This window comes from Patella vulgata, chromosome 3, assembly GCF_932274485.2.
Source record: "Patella vulgata chromosome 3, xgPatVulg1.2, whole genome shotgun sequence".
NCBI classification, from domain to species: domain Eukaryota; kingdom Metazoa; phylum Mollusca; class Gastropoda; family Patellidae; genus Patella; species Patella vulgata.
The window spans coordinates 36099155-36118496 of record NC_065881.2 but is presented as its reverse complement, the minus strand read 5'-3'; the positions used below and the strand labels follow the sequence as shown (position 1 = coordinate 36118496).

Sequence of the window (19342 nt, the reverse complement as noted above, 5' to 3'; positions counted from 1 at the left end):
TCATTTAAATTAGTGAACGAAGAAGCCTATTGAATTTTAGCAATTGCCAATAATTACATCTCATGTTATGGGCTTTTTTTTTCTTTGTTAAACAGTGTGAATACTGGAGCGATAAGTCCCCCCCATCTGATCTGTATGAAATTTATATGCATTATTAAAATTATTAAAATGAAAGTCGAATTTCAACAATTTTTGTATATTACTTCCAGAGTAAAGGCCCTTGTTTCTGTTTGTAGCACCCTCAAAGGAAGAAAATTATAATCTGATCTGTATGAAATTGTCTTGTAAATGCCCCCCATTACCTACAAAAGATTAAATATGCGACAACCCTTGTTACCCGCTTGGACGATTTAGCTGCTGTGGGCATATGTTTCATTGCCTGGCAACCTATGTTTTACCAAATGATTGATATAATTAGCAGCTGTATGGTTTTCTGGCAATGGATATTGTAAATGCATATTAATTACAGTGTTATGAACAGTTTTTTAGAGGTTCAGACTTAGTAGATATTTGAACACATGAAGAGCTGATTAAAGGGGCATTATGTAAGATTTAGATAAAGAACTGGCCGCTCTTGCTAATAGTTCAAAAACAGATAATTGAAAATTTCATTTAAATTACTTTAGTCTCTGCCAGGTTATCAATGTTTGTAACTTTGACAAGATGTGTGCATTGATTCTTTATTATCGTAACCACGATGCTGGTTATTCGAGCCATAGCCTCACTTCTCCATGTTGAAATTAAATCATAAAATGGCAAAATCGTTCTAATCTATTTAAAATTGGAGCCATCCGATGGCATCGAGAATTGATTATGGTCTTGTCATGTTAATAAATGTCTAATTAATAATTTATATAACATTTTTAAATGCCTAAAGAAAGTCCTGTATGGTGGCCTGTCGCTATCATTCATTATTTTACCAAAAAATTAATAAAACAAAACAAAAAAATATGTGAAACTTGAAAATAAAATTAGATTAAAATCAAAATTAAACTGAAAATAAAAATTCATCTAAAAATGAAACTAAAATAAAATTACAAGCAAAAGTTAAATCAAATTGAATAGCAAAATCAACTCAAAATCAAATCAAAATTAAATTAAAATCAAAATGAATTTCATATAAAAAATGAAATTAAATGAAAGTTAAAATCAAATGAAAATTCTTCATAGCCTATCACTATCATAGTACCCCATAATGCTTTGTGGCTTGGCAGAATTGACCTAAATGAACTATGACCCATTTTGAGACCCGGATAGGTTACTCTTGATGGAATACGCTGTTGTAATTCGTCTGATATTCATGCAAATCGTTTCTAACCAAATAGATTTTATTAAATTAATCAATGGAATCTTTGATATAAAGAGAACCTGTATTAATTAATGCTCCAAGTATGCTACATGTACATGTAGGCCTTACCATTCGGACATGTACATGTAGGCCTTATCATTCAGTTCAACCTTCGAATGTACTTCAGTGAAGAAGACGGTTCGCTAAACTGGAGCTGCCGTGCCCGATCCCTGCGTTGCCCGAGAAAGTTCCCTCGGGTCAGTGGTGCAGGACAGAAATTGTGGCAAGGACAATGTATAGTGGTTCGGATTGGAAGAAAAACCACGGTCCCATGTACACATTGTTGTGCACGTAAAATTGTCCCTCATAGCACACTGTATGACGTATGCCTATCTTTATTAGCCCAGTCACAATTATTATCCGATTTTGTTGAAACTTGAAATATAAGTTTATAACCCAAAGATCACGGTTCCTTCGATATTCACGCATATCGGACCGTAACTTCCTGAATTATGGCCCCTGATTGTACAAAAAATTGCATTTTTAGCTTGTGGAGCCTATACAGGTCATAATTTTTATCTGATTTAAAAAAATGTTTGAATATAATTATCACCGTTACATCCTAAGGATGGTTGAGTTCGAATTTCATAAATATCAAACCAAAACTGACAAAATGGCCGCCCCATGTACTTAAATAGCATAAAAATATGATATATCAAGGTTGTGAACTCTCTAGAGGTCACAATTTTCTTTTGATTTTGATGAAATATGAAATGTAAGTTTATAACCCAAAGATCACGGTTCTTTCGATATTCACGCATATCAGACCGTAACTTCCTGAATTATGGCCCCTGATTGTACAATTTTTGAATCAGTTATTATCCAGCTCTTGCAGTTTATTTCTAATTGAGCTAAGATTGAATTTCGGTCTTTGGCTAACTCGGATCTTTGCTTAACTTGGATAAAATTGGTAAGTCCACTTAAATCCGACTTATGCGAAATTTACTGTATACTCTTTTCATTAATATTGGACTGTTGTTATTAGATAAAAATCCATTCCTCATTATAATGAATTAGAAGATCAAAAGATGACGTCATAGCTATGTATTAATTGCAGAGTCTGTTTACATCTGCCTAACCATTCGATCAAGAAATAACAACTGCTCCCTAACTCAAGCTGGAAAACAATACGCCGTCAGGTTTCTAGATAGTGATACCCTGACATTTTTGCCCAATGCTTGCCCAATGGGTGTTTTTCGGGTAATCCAGTATTTTTCTAGTAAGATTGGGTTTCTATACTTTCCATATATACCAGATTTGCCATACTTTTATTGGAAATAACCACCCGATAAATACTTTTGTGAAAATGTATCTTTAAGCTGGAATACTTTTATCTTGTGATGAAATAGAATGATGGAATTTATCTACATTGTGTTTACATGTTATTATCATCTGTTTTATCTTCTGTTAAATCTTCAGTAAAGTTACTGCTGCTGCCACAGAACAAATGAAGAAATTATGGCATACAACAAATATATATCTTCATCCTTCTATACATGAATATGCTTCAAAACTAACAGATACACTACCTGGAGATCTAAAGGTAGGCTCAGTTATCAAGTATTTCAAGACCTTAATAGCTCTATCATATTCTCTTAGTTAATCATGCCAGGGACATCAAACTGAAGTGTAATTTTGAAGTCAAAAGTGAAACTTTGTGTATAGTTTCATTACATCAATACCTTGACTAAGTTCGATGCTGATCATTTTCTGCGTAAGCAAAGTAGAGACTTCAACTTGATTGGTCAGGACTTTGGAAATCAATAACTCTCCTTCTAACTGAGGTAGAATGTTCAAACTTGGTGTAAGTGTCTATTAAGTGAATGCCTTGACTGAACTCGATAATGCGCATTTTCCACTAAGGCTAAGCAAAGATAAGCAATTTGATTGGTCGAGACTTTGGAATACGATAACTTTGGTTTTAATTGGGTGAGTGCAATGAAACTCTGAGTATAGATTCATTATATCAATTCATTGACTAAGTTCAATGATGAGAATTTTCTGCTTATAGTCGGATTCGGTTTGTTACCTAATTCCCATCCGTCGGCTTTTCGGGTAGAAATCATGGAATAAGCTTTATTTTGTAGATTTTGATGTTTGATTACAAAAAAACAATGTTGACATTTTTTCTGAGTAGGTCTTCATAGTATGGGAGGCCATTATTTTAGGGAGCCATTTTGCGATAATATTCCAACTTATTTTATTATTTTCACCTTATTTATAATGTTATCGACATATCAACTGTGATTTGGCAATGTATTAATATTGGGAGGATTCATGACTATACTTCTAGGCGAAGGACTGGGAAGTTCTAACTAGCTTAGTTTTCAAAAGTCGTTGCAACTCACCGCTGTGGAAAGTTTTAATGTTTATTTCTCAAGAAATAACCCTAATGTATTGTAAACAAAACTGCCACACTCCAATTTATGTGCCAGAAACGTTTTAAACAAATAATCTAAACGACAGGATTTTTTGTCCTCGCAATAATAAAAGTAGTGAGACGGCGAGCTTTCAGCCAATGAAAATCTAGTAAATAGCGAATAACAGTAAATACACGTGACCTTAAGGAGAATTGAATAGATCAATGCCGTTGTTTTGCTATAATATAAATAGGTCGATTTTTTTTAGCCAAACTCGTTGTAAATCATATTTCTAATGAAAAGAAAGTGCGCACTATTAATACTGGTATTTACCGGTGTCGGCTAAAATGTAATAAGTGCATTAATGTGAAAGATTTAGGTCAGCGATGACTCATTGGGTAGAGTGTCCAACTGACAGCTTCTTACCACTTGGTGATTATGTCACATGTGCCGTGTTTTCGGACCCTCCACCCCATCAGACGGAAAGTTTTCCCCTATGCCAGACAAGCTTTACCCCTCTTACCCCCGTGAAGCCGCTGTCGGTAATACCTGACGGGCTTGTCCTCTCTCAACAAATTTTAAGCTGTTTGTAGCCTGTGTAAATGTGATGAATCAATTTATTATTCTTAAGAAAGTAGGCCTACACGACACTGTGGAATTAATTTTTGCATGCATCGTGTTTAACGTCCCACCACAGCTCCGAGTATTAAGATAATTTGAGAAGGGTTGGAAATGTTGTTTGATAGCAATGATATAGGCCTATATATAATCGAATATAAATATAGATAATTGCCAAATATCAAAATCAATCAAGGTGTGTGAAGCTATATTTTATTAGAGGCTCTCTTCCTACTGTAGTCTTTGCGTTTGTAGACATACATACTTTGCATTGTCGAGTTCACCCTAATATTAACTGGTTAGAATAGATCCCCTAAGCCCACCCTTCCTCATCTCTAATAAAGTCGACACTGTAGCATGCAAATAATATAACTATGCATAAATCAAAGGCAAGGCCCAGCACTCCCCCCCCCCCCCCCATACACTGCTTAATCCCCGAACCCTCCATATAAGGTTGGAAATACCTTTTAATATCAATATACCCACAAAAGCACCCCTAATAAGGTTTGACAATGTAATAACAATTAACTGATGTTTTGTGGACAGTTATTTGTGTTTGCTAAATTATGACTTTTTGAAATTAATGCATAGGTATAATACAGGTTGTGTTCTAACAACTGGCTAAAATGTCCCTTGTTTGTCCATTCCCCTATTTTGAAAAATATATATAGACTACTTGGTCTTGCTCAAAGGAGCAGTCTATGGGAGTTTTAAAAATAAATTATTTTTTTTAACATTATTTATTAAAGATAATTGGATTATAGAGCAGGCAACCCCACTCACCAAAAAAAAAAAAAATACAAAGATATAAATATTACAATCAAAACATAATGAAATTACAATAGTAAATCAAATACATAAATATACACATATATATATTACATACACTCACACACACACATGTACACACTACACATACACTAATTCATTGATAATTAACATCAAACAACTGAGAAAAAATGTACCATAATAGACTAAAATAAATATGTATGCTGCAAATGTCTGATATATAAAGAAATAGTTAAGATTTTTAATACATGTAGTTCAAAATTTAAACATTAAAGTAGCTAAGTCTCTTACTCAATATCATCTAAAATCTTCAACATGGAAAACACGATTTATTTGTCAAATTAAATCAACATTCATGTTGTGATCTTACCGGAAAAAATTGGGCTTTTGATATCCAATATTTAAGACAAAATAAATATTTTACCATTTGTACACGAATCGTGTACCATAATGCGCTTCAGCCCCAGTTGTATCAAGAGACTCGAGGGACGAGGCTAGACACATTGCACCAAATCAAACAGCGTATATAGACTGGAATAACCAGACGCTAGAAATTTGCACTCGCTTGAGACTGCCGGCTTATTTCGCCGAACACAGATGATTTGAAATTGGAGTAAAAACGGAAACCATTGAATGTAAATCAGTTTATGTACAATCATACTACAGTATTATATGCGTTGCGACCCACTTATGTCAATTTCTAGGTCTCAAGTGTTAGCGATTTAGCTCCTTTAAATATTACTGTAATGACTTTAATTGACAAAAGTTCTGATTTTAATGAAAATGAATATGGAAAAAAACAGTATGTACAAGCTCTGTTGATAAGATATGAATTTATAGGCTTGAATCAGCATACAATAGGTATGTAAAAACATATATACAAAGTCATTTTAAAATTTAATAAAACATGTTGATTTTGATTTTATAATTATACTAAATCATTCATTGACTAAAGTGTACAAAATATGCATAATGAATTTGTTATGGTTAATATATGTTATAGTGAGTTCAATGATAGGTTCAATATTAACAAAGATTACTTGAATTGTAAAACTGTTCAACATTTAAACTCGACTAATGATACAGATTTAAAACATTAGTTTTACTATAAGATAAAACAAAATTATAATCCGATGGAATAACTTGATTTTAAAAATATCAGAAATTAAGAGAACAAAAAAATCACTAAACTTCAGCCGATCATAAGGGACAGACACAAAATAACCCCTGATGTAAGAGTTATAAACTATGTGAGAATGTAGCATTCAACTGAGGATAAAATCCATGCTCCCATAAAAGTGTGTTTTTGATTGTCCATGCTCCCATATATTGCTTTAAATTTAGTAATGCCAGGTTAAAGGTGTACAAAGAATTGGGGATAGAAAATCATTTTAAAGAAAAGGAAAAAATAATAATACTTTTAAAACAAATATTTGTTGATGTAATAATGAAAATATATATATTTATTTTTTTTTATTGAGAATGTATTGATTATCTTTGTAACAATATATAGTTTTTACATTCAACATTCTTCTTCATCATCATGCTGATTATCATCATCATTATCATCCATAGCCATCTCTGTGGGTGCAGGTGTGGAATTTTGACAGTCTTTACATCCACATAGATCTGTACAGGAAAGAGCAGCAACTTTACAGGAACATCTTTTTGATTCACCTTTGAAGCTTCTTCCTTTGTTCCTAAAGAAAATAGGAAATATGATAGAAAAGACATAATTGTATGTCACATGTGTGAATTTTTTTTTGAGCAATGCAATCTCTAAATGAAATCAAAATCTAAAATTGCTTATTTAAATAGCATTTCCGCCTGTAGGATCAATAATCTTTGCAGATCTTTTTACGGCTTAGACTAATTGCCTTTGATTTTTCTGTAAAGGCTATTCCAAACTATGCTCCCACAAGACGGCAGGTTTTGTTTTAGACCAATCACCGACGGAATATAAATTTGACAAAGTTCCATGGAACCTGACTTAAATGATTCTAATAAGAATGTAATTTTAAATATTATGTGCTGTACTCCATATTTCTATTACTTTATTGAAAATGATATTTCATAACCCTTGACATTGTAATTAATGACTAATGTAATTTGTTAGTTATGTTTCATAAAAATGTTTTGCCCTTCACCAGTTTAGGCTTCAGTTTTGTTTTAAAACTTGAAAGTTTGCCCACCACTGGTTTGCGTGATACCATGTATTGTGAACAAGTACTTTATATATTTCTTAACAACAACCAACGTGAACACTCACAGCCTAGAAAAAATTGAAATACTAAGACTAAGAAAATAATAATAATAAAATAACTAATATACTATTCAAAAAAAGTAGGGGATATTTGATTTTGGGGGCATAATACTAAAATATGCAAATGACTACGAAAAAAGTCACTATAGAACCTAACAGAAGAAACATTTCCAGTTACATGTGACGCCCAAACGCACCAATAGCTACCGCATGGAATGCAGGTGATGCTTGGGATCATCATGGGGGTCCAACCCAAGATTTGCACGACTCTGACTTTGAATGTTACAGTCATTGTGGCATTGAATTCCAGGGTGGAAACATCAGTTTAATTGTTTTAGTGACCAGAAAACAAATTTTGATATGCGTCGGCTTACCCAAAATGAAAGGTTACGTGCCCTTGGCATGCTACAGATCGGCACAACACAGGCGGTTGTGGCGCGGACGATGAATGTTTCTCAGTCTGTCATAAGCAGGCTATGGTCCAGATACCGTGATACACAATCTGTACAGGACAGACCACGCTCAGGTCGACCAAGGGCGACAACTCAAGCCCAGGATCGATTTATCCTTACCTTGGCCTTGAGAAATTGTGTCATCACAGCAAATCAGATCAGCGCTCGTCTTCAAACAGACACTGGTGTGAGAGTGAGTGGCCAGACGATTCGGAATCGACTGCATAGGGGTCACCTTCGCGCCCGACGTCCTCGCGTGATCCCTTGTTTGAGAGATCATCACATTCAGGCAAGACGTCGTTGGTGTAGGGATCGTCAACACTGGGATAATCGACGCTGGAGCAATGTGATGTTTTCAGATGAGTCAAGGTTCACTGTTGATTTTTTGGACAGACGTAGGAGGGTGTGGCGTCGTCGAAACGAGCGCTTCCAAGACGTTAACGTCATCAGACATGATCGATTTGGGGGTGGTTCTGTTATGGTGTGGGGAGGCATCACTGTTGCTGGAAGAACGGCTTTACATGTTGTTGCAGGGCGTGTTACAGGCCAGTACTACCGGGACAACATCTTGGCAGTCCATGTTGTGTCGTTCGCACGACGTCATGGCCGCCGTTTCATCTTCCAGGATGACAACGCAAGATGTCACAGGGCCAGGATCGTTACAGGTTACCTCCAACAACAGAACATCACCACATTACCTTGGCCAGCACTGAGTCCCGACCTCTCCCCCATCGAGCATGTCTGGGACATGCTTGGACAGAGGTTACGTCAACGTCAACAACGTCCTGCCAATGTCCAAGAACTTGCTGCTGCGTTGCAACAGGAATGGGACAATCTGGACCAAAATGACCTTAGACGTCTCATTAGGAGTATGCCACGTCGGATCAATGCTTGTTTGGCAAACAGAGGAGGATTTACCCGTTACTGACTTGGTTGTGATGCTGTGGTAACTTTGCTGTTTGACCCCGGGTATCATTTTACCCTTATAATGGTCAGTCTGTGCCTTACTTAGTATAACGATCATTTGGAATAAATCGATGAATGTGAACTTTATTTCATTTTGTCATTTGTTTCTTCGTCAGTTTCATTAGGTGACTTTAATAACACTTAAAAATCAAATATCCCCTACTTTTTTTGAATAGTATAATAACATACAAACATACCTTCGAACACATCTCGATACGTGATTGCAATGGTTTTTTCTTCTCCATCCAAAGTCTGCCACTGTTTTGAATATTCCACACAATGCCTCCAGGTGTTGCTGTTAAAAACCAGTAACTTGCAGGGCTGTGTTGCATTCTGATGAATAAGGCACTTCATTTTTCTGGTCAGAATGCCAGAAAAATGTGTCCTTGTTGACTATAATACGCCATGATTGAAGGATCGGGGCTAAACGTTTTCTTTATTTTTATTGGCCAAAATGGCACTCGGCAACAAACTTCGCATGTATTCATACGCGTGTAATGTTTATTTTTTAGGTGATTAGGTTAAAAAGAATTCCATTTTTAAAAAAGAATTATTAAATACTGGCACATGCCGAATGTGTGGAGATCATGGTTTTTAAATTGGAACAAAGAGACGTGTAATTTAAAAAACTAAAATCTCCCACAGAGGTTGTTGCAACGAACTTGAACGATAAATTTCTTCGGTCTTTCGCCTATTCAGATTGTTTTCCATCATTTCAGTATGATATTTCCAAGATGGCGACCATTTTTGGCAGAAAATCGGACGATGTGCTGATTTCGATTAAGTAGTAGTGCTTGGTGTCAATATATATGTTTTCATGGCCACAGATTCCATTCCTGACATTTACAACCTTGTAAAATGATATACTTAACATATTTCCAAGATGGCGGTCATTTTTGGCGGGGAAAATAGGACCATGTGCTGATATTGATTAAGTAGTCGTCGTTGTTGTCAATATATATGTTTTCAAGGGCACAGTAGCCATTTCGGTTAGTAACAACTGTAAAATGATTATTTTGCACATTTACAATATGACGGCTATTTTTTTTTGGCGGGAAGATGGAACGATGTGCGGAGATATTGAATAAGTAGTCGTCTGTGGTACCAGGATATATTTTTTGGGGAGCACATTCCATTTTTGCCGTTTACAACTGTGTAAAATTACCACATGTTCACATATTTAGCATATTTCCAATATGGCTTTCATGTCGGGCGGGAAAATGGGACGATGTGCTGATTTTGATTACGTAGTCGCATTTTTGTGTCAATATTTGTTTTTCGGGGGCTCAGATTCGATTTCTGCCATTTACAACTGCGTGAAATGGTGGTATGTTCACACATTCAGCATATTTTTGTTTGTGGCAGAAAGTTTTCTAAACACATTATACTGTAAAGGTTTCTGAATCCAATTCTGCTATGTATAGGCTTGTAGCATGTTCCTGGAAGCCTGTGCCGAGTTTACCCATTATGTATATTATCCAACAATGTTGTAGTTGAACTCCAGCGCAATATCATTCCAGATGTTCGTTCTACAATCATCTTGGAAGTCAGTTAATAACATAATCTATGCTATGAGGGCTTCTTAGCAAGTGTTTCATTTACAGCCACGTCCCCATCACTATCATCCACGTTGCTGCCAGGCTGGAACGAAGCTCCTGGCCATATGCTTGCTATGCTGTTACGACCTTTATGTATATATAGGGAAGATACTGAGCCTCGTACATCAGCTCCAGTCTAGCACCCAAAGAGGAAACCTCAAGAAAACTATGAAATGTTCCTGTCTGTTGGTTGTTTTCTGCTTTGAAAGTGAATGAGGACGGGTGAGCATGGCACAGTCTCTATAAGCGTGACGAGAGAACGCCTTATGCCTGGTAGGCATGTCACTGGAGTGTGGTGAGAAAGTATCCCGGTCTGACTGGTAACCGCAAGATCATGGTGGGAACACTTTTTGCGCAGCCAGATCTTGGCCATGAGCGTAGAAAGATCTTGTAGTAAGCGCTTGGTGTGGTCGTTGCAGGTGCATGCTGCCGCTATGCTCTTTTTGCCTTCATGCCAGGAATAGGCTTTACTTTCCCAGGAAAATCGATGATAAATAAATGCTAATAATGTGTTTAGAAAAATTTCCACCATCTTGGAAATATGCTAAATTAATGAACATACGACCATTTTACGTAGTTGTATATGACAGAAATCGAATCTGCCTCCCCTAAAGAAATATATATTGTCACTAAAGACAACTACTTAATTGAAATCAACCCATCGTCCGATTTTCCCCCCACAAGTGGCAGTAATATTGGAAATATACTAAATATGTAAACATGTGATCATTTTACAAGGTTGTAAATGTCAGAAATTGATTCTGCGTCCCCGTAAACATATATATTGACACCAAACACGACCACTTAATCAAAATCTGCACATCGTCTCATTTTCCCGCCAAAAATGCCCGCCATCTTGGTAATATGCCAAGTGAAATGAAATGAAATGGGGTTTAACGTCCTACTGTTCTGCTCCTAACCTGGGCTAATGAAGACGGGCATAAGCCATACAGTGTGCTATGAGGGAAATTTTGCCCGGACAGCGGCACTACGGCCTACTCTTATATCGAATTCCAACTGCCAAGGGATCTTTTACGTGCACGCCAATGTGTACACGGGACCTCGGTTTTTCGTCCCATCCGAACGACTAGACAGCTTTCCTTGTCAGCCCCTCCGTCCTGCATCACTGACAAGGGAGTACCACGCCGGAAAATCTGGATGAACTTTCTCGGCCAATGCAGGGATCGAACACCCGACCTCCAGGCTAGCGTCATTACCCACTTAGCCACGTGATCCCCCTAATATGCCAAGTATATGAACATGTGATCATTTTACAAGGTTGTTAATGTCAGGAATGTAATTCAAGATAATGGAAAACAATCTGAGATATAGTCATGAATGCTGCCAAAATTAATACATTGCCAAATCACAGTTGATATGTCGATAACATTATAAATAAGGTGAAAATAAAAAATAATTTGAAATATCGCAAAATGGCTACCCTCAAATAATGGCCTCCCATACTGTGAAGACCTCCTCAAAAAAATTGTCAACATTGTTTTTTTGTAATCAAACATCAAAACCTACAAAATAAAGCTTATTCCATGATTTCTACCCGAAAAGCTGACGGATTTACATTAACGATCGGACTATTAGGCTAAGTAGTGATAAGCAGTTTGATTTGTCAAGACTTTGGAACATAACAACTCTGCTTTTAATTGAGGTAGAATGTTTAAACTTGATGTTCATTAGGTGAATGTCTTGACTGAGTTCAATTATTAATATTTCCTACTAAAGTTAAGCAGAGCTATGCAATTTCATTGGTCGATGCTTTGGGACAAGATAACTTTAATTTTAACGGATGAAGAGTGATGAAATTTAGTGTATAGTTTCACTATACTTGACTGATTTTGATTGTGAACATTTTATGCTTAGACTAAGTATAGATAATGTTTGATTGCTTGATACTTTTGAAAAATTCAAATGTGCAATTAGGTGCATTAGGTAAGATTAGATAAAGAGCTGACAGTTCTCACTATAATAGATAATGCAAACAGAATATGCTGAAAATTTCAGTCAAACTGCTTCACTCTGAACCGAGATATTAGCGATTCAAATTTAGGCTAGCCACGAACGTCATTACTAACTTGGGTGGGTTAATAACCAAGTCTGTAATATCCATGTTTACGTTAAATTATCCATCACAGAATTTATTCAGATCTACTAAATATCATAAGCTAACGATGGCATCGAGAGTTGATTATGCTCTGGATTAAGTTAATCAATGTCTGATTAATAATTTAGATAACATTTCAGGCCCCAAAAAAGACCTGCAATAGGCAGATTTAGCTCTTGCATAATGCATGTTTAATATGTGTCGTCAGTTTATTTTGGCGGGGGATATCAGCCTCACTGTTAGCTTGTTGATCTTGCAATACAGGGAGCAGAAACACACACATATTTTGCAATAATACCTACAAGTGAATTTTAATTCCATGTTCTAAGTTTCATTGCCTGTCTCCGATATAATATGGTTTGTAAACATATCAGGGGGTTTATACTTTGAACAGGGTACAGGCATTGAAAATGGACTATGCATATCTCAGTGAAAATTGATTTATTCAATTTTGATCTACATGAAATGAGAGCGCTGACATTGATAATGTTTTAAAGATACATTCCCGCATACAAACTTTGTGATTTGATGATATATTTGGACTAAAAACATATTCAAAGTAGCCAATCTATCAAAAATTTGCTTCAATTCCCTCTCAAAACTTTGTATTCGCCAGGGATACCTATAGCTATAAGTAAGCTGTTGTTAGATGCAATGTCTGTCAACTTAACTTCATTGTGGGAGGGTCCATTTTTCAGATTGTATTTATCATTACTTACTGTTCATTTACCATACATATTAAGGCCTAAGTAAATTCTTAATTATTTCTGTCAACTTCTTTTACCGCTGTTTAATTGCAGAGTCTTTTGTACGTTGACGCCCTTCAATGTTCCCAAAACCGCCTAACCATTTGATCAAGAAATAACAACTGCTCCCTCACTTAAGCTGGCACACAATAAGCTGGCAGATAACAGTAGGGTTGTCAGTTAGTGATACCCTGATAATTTTGCCCAGTGCTTGCCCCATGGGTGTTTTTTGGGTAATCCAGTATATTTGTCCCCCGCCTTTCGAAGAAAGCAGGGGACTATTAAAATGGGTTCGTCCGTCTGTCAGTCTGTCTGTCTGGTCCGGAAGTCCGTCTGTCCGTCACACTTTTTGGGACACAATAACTCTCCTTCTAATTGACCTAGAATTTTCAAACTTGGTGTAGGTGTTTATTAGGTCAATGCCTTGATGGAGTTCGAAGATGAGCATTTTCTGCTTAGGTAAGCAGAGATAAGCAATTTGATTGGTTGATGCTTTGGGACACGATAACTTTAATTCTAATTCAAGTGAGAGTGATGAAACTTGGTGTATAGTTTCATTACATCAATACCTTGACTAAGTTCGATACTGAGCATTTTCTGCTTAGGGCAAGAAGAGTGATAAGCAATTTGATTGGCCGAGACTTTGGAACACAATAAATCTCCTTCTAATTGAGCTAAAATGTTCAAACTTGGTGTAGGTGTTTATTAGGTAAATGCCTTGATGGAGTGTGAAGATGAGCATTTTCTGCTTAGGGTAAGTAGAGATAAGCAATTTGATGGTTGATGCTTTGGGACAATGACACGATAACTTTAGTTCCAATTAAGTGAGAGTGATGAAACTTGGTGTATAGTTTCATTACATCAATGCTTTGACTAAGTTCGATATTGAGCATTTTCTGCCCAGGGTAAGCAGAGCGATAAGCAATTTGATTGGCCGAGACTTTGGAACACAATAACTCTCCTTCTAATTGAGCTAGAATGTCCAAACTTGGTGTAGGTGTTTATGAGGTCAATGCCTTGATAGAGTGTGAAGATGAGCATTTTCTGCTTATGGTAAGTAGAGATATGCAATTTGATTGGTTGATGCTTTGGGACACGATAACTTTAGTTCTAATTAAGTGAGAGTGATGAAACTTGGTGTATAGTTCCATTACATCAATACCTTGACTAAGTTCGATGATGAGAATTGTCTGCTTAGGCTAAGGAGCAATAAGCTTTTTGATTGGTCAAAACTTTGGAACATAACAACTCTGCTTCTAATTGAGGTAGAATGTTTAAACTTGATGTAGATGTTCGTCTTGACTGTGTTCAATGATTAACATATTGAGGTAAAGCTAAGCAGAGATAAGCAATTTCCTTGGGACAAGATAACTTTGATTCTATCTGATAGAGAGTGATGAAACTTAGTGTATAGTTGATAATCAGTTTGATTGCTCGATACTTTTGAAAAAAATAGATGTGCGATTAATTAATATGTGTCATCTATTTATTTGGAGATTTCGGCGGGGGATATCAGCCTCACTGTTGGCTTGTTCTAGTAAGATTGGGTGTCTATATTTTCCATATGTACCAAATTTGACATACTTTTATTGGAAATAACCACTTGATAAATACTTTTCTGGGAAAGTATCTTTAATATTTAAAGTCTGTAAGAGTATAGGCTATACTAGATTTATGTCTGATTTAAGAATGTTTTAATATTTAAAGACTGTAAGAATATATAGATTTATGTCTGATTTAAGAATGAAAATATTGTTATAGGTGGTATATTTTACCAACAGTGGTTCTGAATCTAATGATTTAGCTCTACATATGGCCAGATTATACACTGGAGTTTTTGATACTCTATCTCTCAGGTAATATAATTATCATTCAATTTACAATGATTAAAACCTCATTGCAGGGTCAGAAGTTCATAGTACACTATTTCAAAACTGCTCAGGAGAGCAGAACAACACATAGAGGTTAAGAATCATGATATTGTCATGTCAAAATATCATACATAAAATATCATATTTTTCAAGATCTTCTCAAATATTTCTATAAAAAGATATATACGAGGGCTGGCTGAAATTGTTTAAGTCTATCTGTGAAAGAGCTGTAAAAAGTTGGTTTCCATTTATTTTTTTTAAATAGTCCCTTTTGACGTGTACACACTTTTGCCAATGATTCAGTCAATGATTGTACTTGTCGGGACAAAAGTTTCTTTCAACCAAATTGACCTATCCATTTTAGGCTTAGAACCAGGTCTTCCACTTCAAAATTTTCCCAGTCGGTCATTTTTCACACGGTAAAAGTGGTGCTATTTTTAGCACATAATAAAAAGCCATAAAACAACATGCTATTGAAATGTGGATCAGGTTTAATTTAGTCAAGAACAGTCACACAAAATTCAATGTCACATCGGCATTTATACCAACCCACCCCCGTAGTAAATAAAGGAACACTTGTAATTATTTATCATCATTTATTTATTGTCACATACTTTCGAAGAAAGCAGGTGCAGGGCTAGAAATTCACACGAATCTCTGAATCTAATTCGCGCAAGGATTCTCGCAATAGCTTACGCTGTGAATCTATAAGGATTCTCGTAAAAATTTTCTTAAAAAAAAAAATCTCGGAGAATTGTCAAGTCTAACTGTTGAATGTCAGTCAGGGTCAGTGTTCTTAATCGGCTGTGTTTTGTGATTCATGTTTAATCTAGCCGATTAGTAAAACAATGAATCGGCCACATGGTATCATAAATCAATCTACTTGTGGCTAATATTACAACGCGTTAATTATTACTTGTTAATAAAGATGTGTCGGCTACAACAATAGTCATACCTTAGTGAGAATCGGCCATATGTGGTTCATAATCCGAGTAATTAGCACATTTAACGGTGATTTTGATAATCCGGTAAAAAACAAAACAAAACAAGCTTGCTGATAATTCATAATAAGTTCAGTAAAATACGCCATGTGGTGAATGAAGACAATCTCGACATGGTTTGCGAATCCTGCATCTTCCGCGCTCTGTCCGTGTGAATTCCAGGTACCGATAGATATTAAAATAATAACTGGATCATACATTGATGGATTCACTGACCAGTTGTTAGGTAAATTTAAATCTTCATTGAATATAATCCCCTGATCGAACACTGAATACACGGAGAGAGAAACAGTGGATATTTTCCCAACAGAATCTCGAATGCCGAATTCCAATAACATATCGGTTGGAATTAGGTCAATAAACCAGTTCTACATAGCGTTTACCATTATGATTTTTTAATTTATACACATGCTGACAGAGACTTAATTTTAAAAATATTATTGAAGGCTATATCATAGTTGTACATAATTTTATTTTATAGCAACTTTAGTTATAGTTGTCACGTGATCATTGTGCCGTTTGTCTATCATCGACGAATGAATAAAAACTTGCAATTTACGTGACTAGTTACGGGATGAACAAAAGACTACAAATTGTGCTATAAAGAAATGCCATGGTGCTGTATCAGCTTATTTTGACTACGGCATTTTCTGGATATTACTTTTGACACAATTTAAGTGTTTACCAAAAACTCCATCTGATTGGGTTTTTTTTTATCATTGTTGTTATATTTTGGTGTTTTAGATTAACACAATAAACACAATTTTGTTTTTTAGACAGTATTATTAACTAAGATTTGGAGGATTCGCGCAGATTCCATATATTATAAGAATCCTCTTAGATTCTCGCAAAAAGTGACGAATTTCTAGCCCTGAGGTGACTATTAAAATGTGTCTGTCTGTCTGTCAAACTTGGTGTAGCTGTTTATTAGGTCAATGCCTTGATGGAGTTCAAAAATGAGCATTATCTGCTTAGGGTAAGCAGAGATAAGCAATTTGATTGGTTGATGCTTTGGGAAATGATAACTTTAGTTCTAATTAAGTGAGAGTAATGAAACTTGGTGTATAGTTTCATTACATCAATACCTTCACTAAGTTCGATAATGAGCATATTCTGCTCAGGGTAAGCAGAGTGATAAGCAATTTGATTAGCCGAGACTTTGGAACACAATACTTCTATTTCTAATTGAGCTAGAATGTTCAAACTTGGTGTAGGTGTTTATTCGGTCAAAGCTTTGATGGAGTTCAAAGATGAGCATTTTCTGCTTAATTAGGGTAAGCAAAGATAAGCAATTTGATTGGCTGATGCTTTGGGACACGATAACTTTGGTTATAATGAAGTGAGAGCGACGAAACTCTGAATATAGATTCATTGACTAAGTTCGATGGTGAGAATTTTCTGCTTAGACTAAGGATCAATAAGCAATTTGATTGGTCAAGACTTTGGAATATAACAACTCTGCTTTTAATTGAGGTTGAATGTTTAAACTTGATATTGATGTTCATTAGGTGAATGTCTTGACTCAGTTCAATGATTAACATTTCGAGCTAAAGCTAAGCAGAGCTAAGCTATTTCATAGGTCGATGCTTTTGGACAAGATAACCTTGATTCTATCTGATAGAGAGTGATGAAACTTAGTGTATAGTTGGATTGCTCGATACTTTTGAAAAAAAATAAATGTGCGATTAGTTAATAGGTGTCATTTATTTATTTTGGGATTTCGGCGGGGTACATCAGCCTCACTGTTGGCTAGTTTATTTATTTATACATTCATAAAATATAACAATAACAAGAGGCATTCATTCATCGCAAGTACACAATTTTCTTACTTGATTTACATTACCCGCATATACTCGTCTGAACTCTGATGGAACTGTTGTGGTACTACATCTTTAAATAGTCGATCTTCGTGTTCAAGTGATGTTTTATGGTCACTGGAAGCAGCGTGCTCTACCAGAGCGGACTTTATAAAATTCTGGGAACCAGTCACAAAACTATTCTTGCTGTTATGTTTCTGCCAAACCAATCTTTTAATTAACCATTGCGTACAGCGTATGCGCCGAGTTACATGTAGACTGTTGACTTTTTACACACACAGGGGGTGGGGGGAGGGTAAAGGGCGAAAGTAGTTCCTTATGATTAATGCATTTAAATGATTCAATGTCATAAAAATGTACAATAATTAACATGCTTCTGAAAGGGATATTCCCGAATTTCACGAAGCTAAGACATAACAGTCTGTGTACATATGAAATTCAAACACCAAAATATAGAGGAATTGTGTATTTACCTTGTCTGAAGAGTTCAGTTCAAAATATTGTGTCGTTTAGACGACGAAACCGCTTATCAGGACACTAGCATTTTTAAGAAGTTTGGGTCAAACTTTTTGTTGATAAACGCAACTATTCTATACCAATGGTGAACTTCATGAACAGAGAGCTTTCATTCACTCAGATTGTTAGCAGTAAGCTATAATTTGAGAAAAGAAATCTGATTGGATGTTTATTTTTACACAGCCAATCGCTATAGTTTACCCGTACATCCGCCGTAAATCAATCATGTAAAATTGAAAGTTGTGAGTTTTATCTTGTTCAATTCATAATTGATAACCCTTGAAATCGTCAAAGAGAGCGAACAGTTACAGATACTGCAAAGAAAAGAAGACAGAAAGAGTATATGCGAGGTTACAGAGCACAGAAAAAGACAAATGTGTGTATTTATGCAGGGAAGTAGCGAGATGGAAATTGGAATGATTTCAAAGCCAATTTGGCAATTTCGATTGAAAGGATGACGAACTTCACAAAGACATTGCCAAAATGTTAATTGATTTTTAAAAAAGGTAAACTAAAAAAAATTATTTTTCTGTGTCAATTTCCAAAGTATAAAAAAAAATCCAATCAAAAAGGAACATGCACAGATGATATTTACATGTAGGGCCTGCTGGCAGACAAGAATGCCTATAAATAAATCTGATGGAATAAAAACTTTTAAGTATGAAATCTTAATGGAGAGAGCAACCATCTGTAAATAGTGTAAATTAGTAGTACTGGTTATTTAACACAAAATAAATATTTTTTATTGTCTTTTGGAATCTTCCATTTTTATATGCCCACATTGAAATTAATATCCGATTGACTTTAAATTTATACAGTGTTTAGGGTCATGAGACGAAGAGGTATATTGATTTTCAACGATTTCCAATAATTACTGCCAG

The 19342-nt window shown here is 35.5% G+C and overlaps 1 protein-coding gene across 1 annotated transcript in view; it reads left to right on the top strand.

Annotated features, from left to right (window-relative positions):
• Positions 1-19342, top strand: part of LOC126816710 (alanine--glyoxylate aminotransferase 2, mitochondrial) — a 120088-nt gene that overhangs the window by 21715 nt on the left and 79031 nt on the right. Inside the window, exons 4-5 of the mRNA XM_050543457.2 lie at positions 2768-2891; positions 15018-15112. Coding sequence (XP_050399414.1) covers positions 2768-2891; positions 15018-15112 — 219 coding nt within the window. The remainder of the gene's footprint in view (positions 1-2767; positions 2892-15017; positions 15113-19342) is intronic.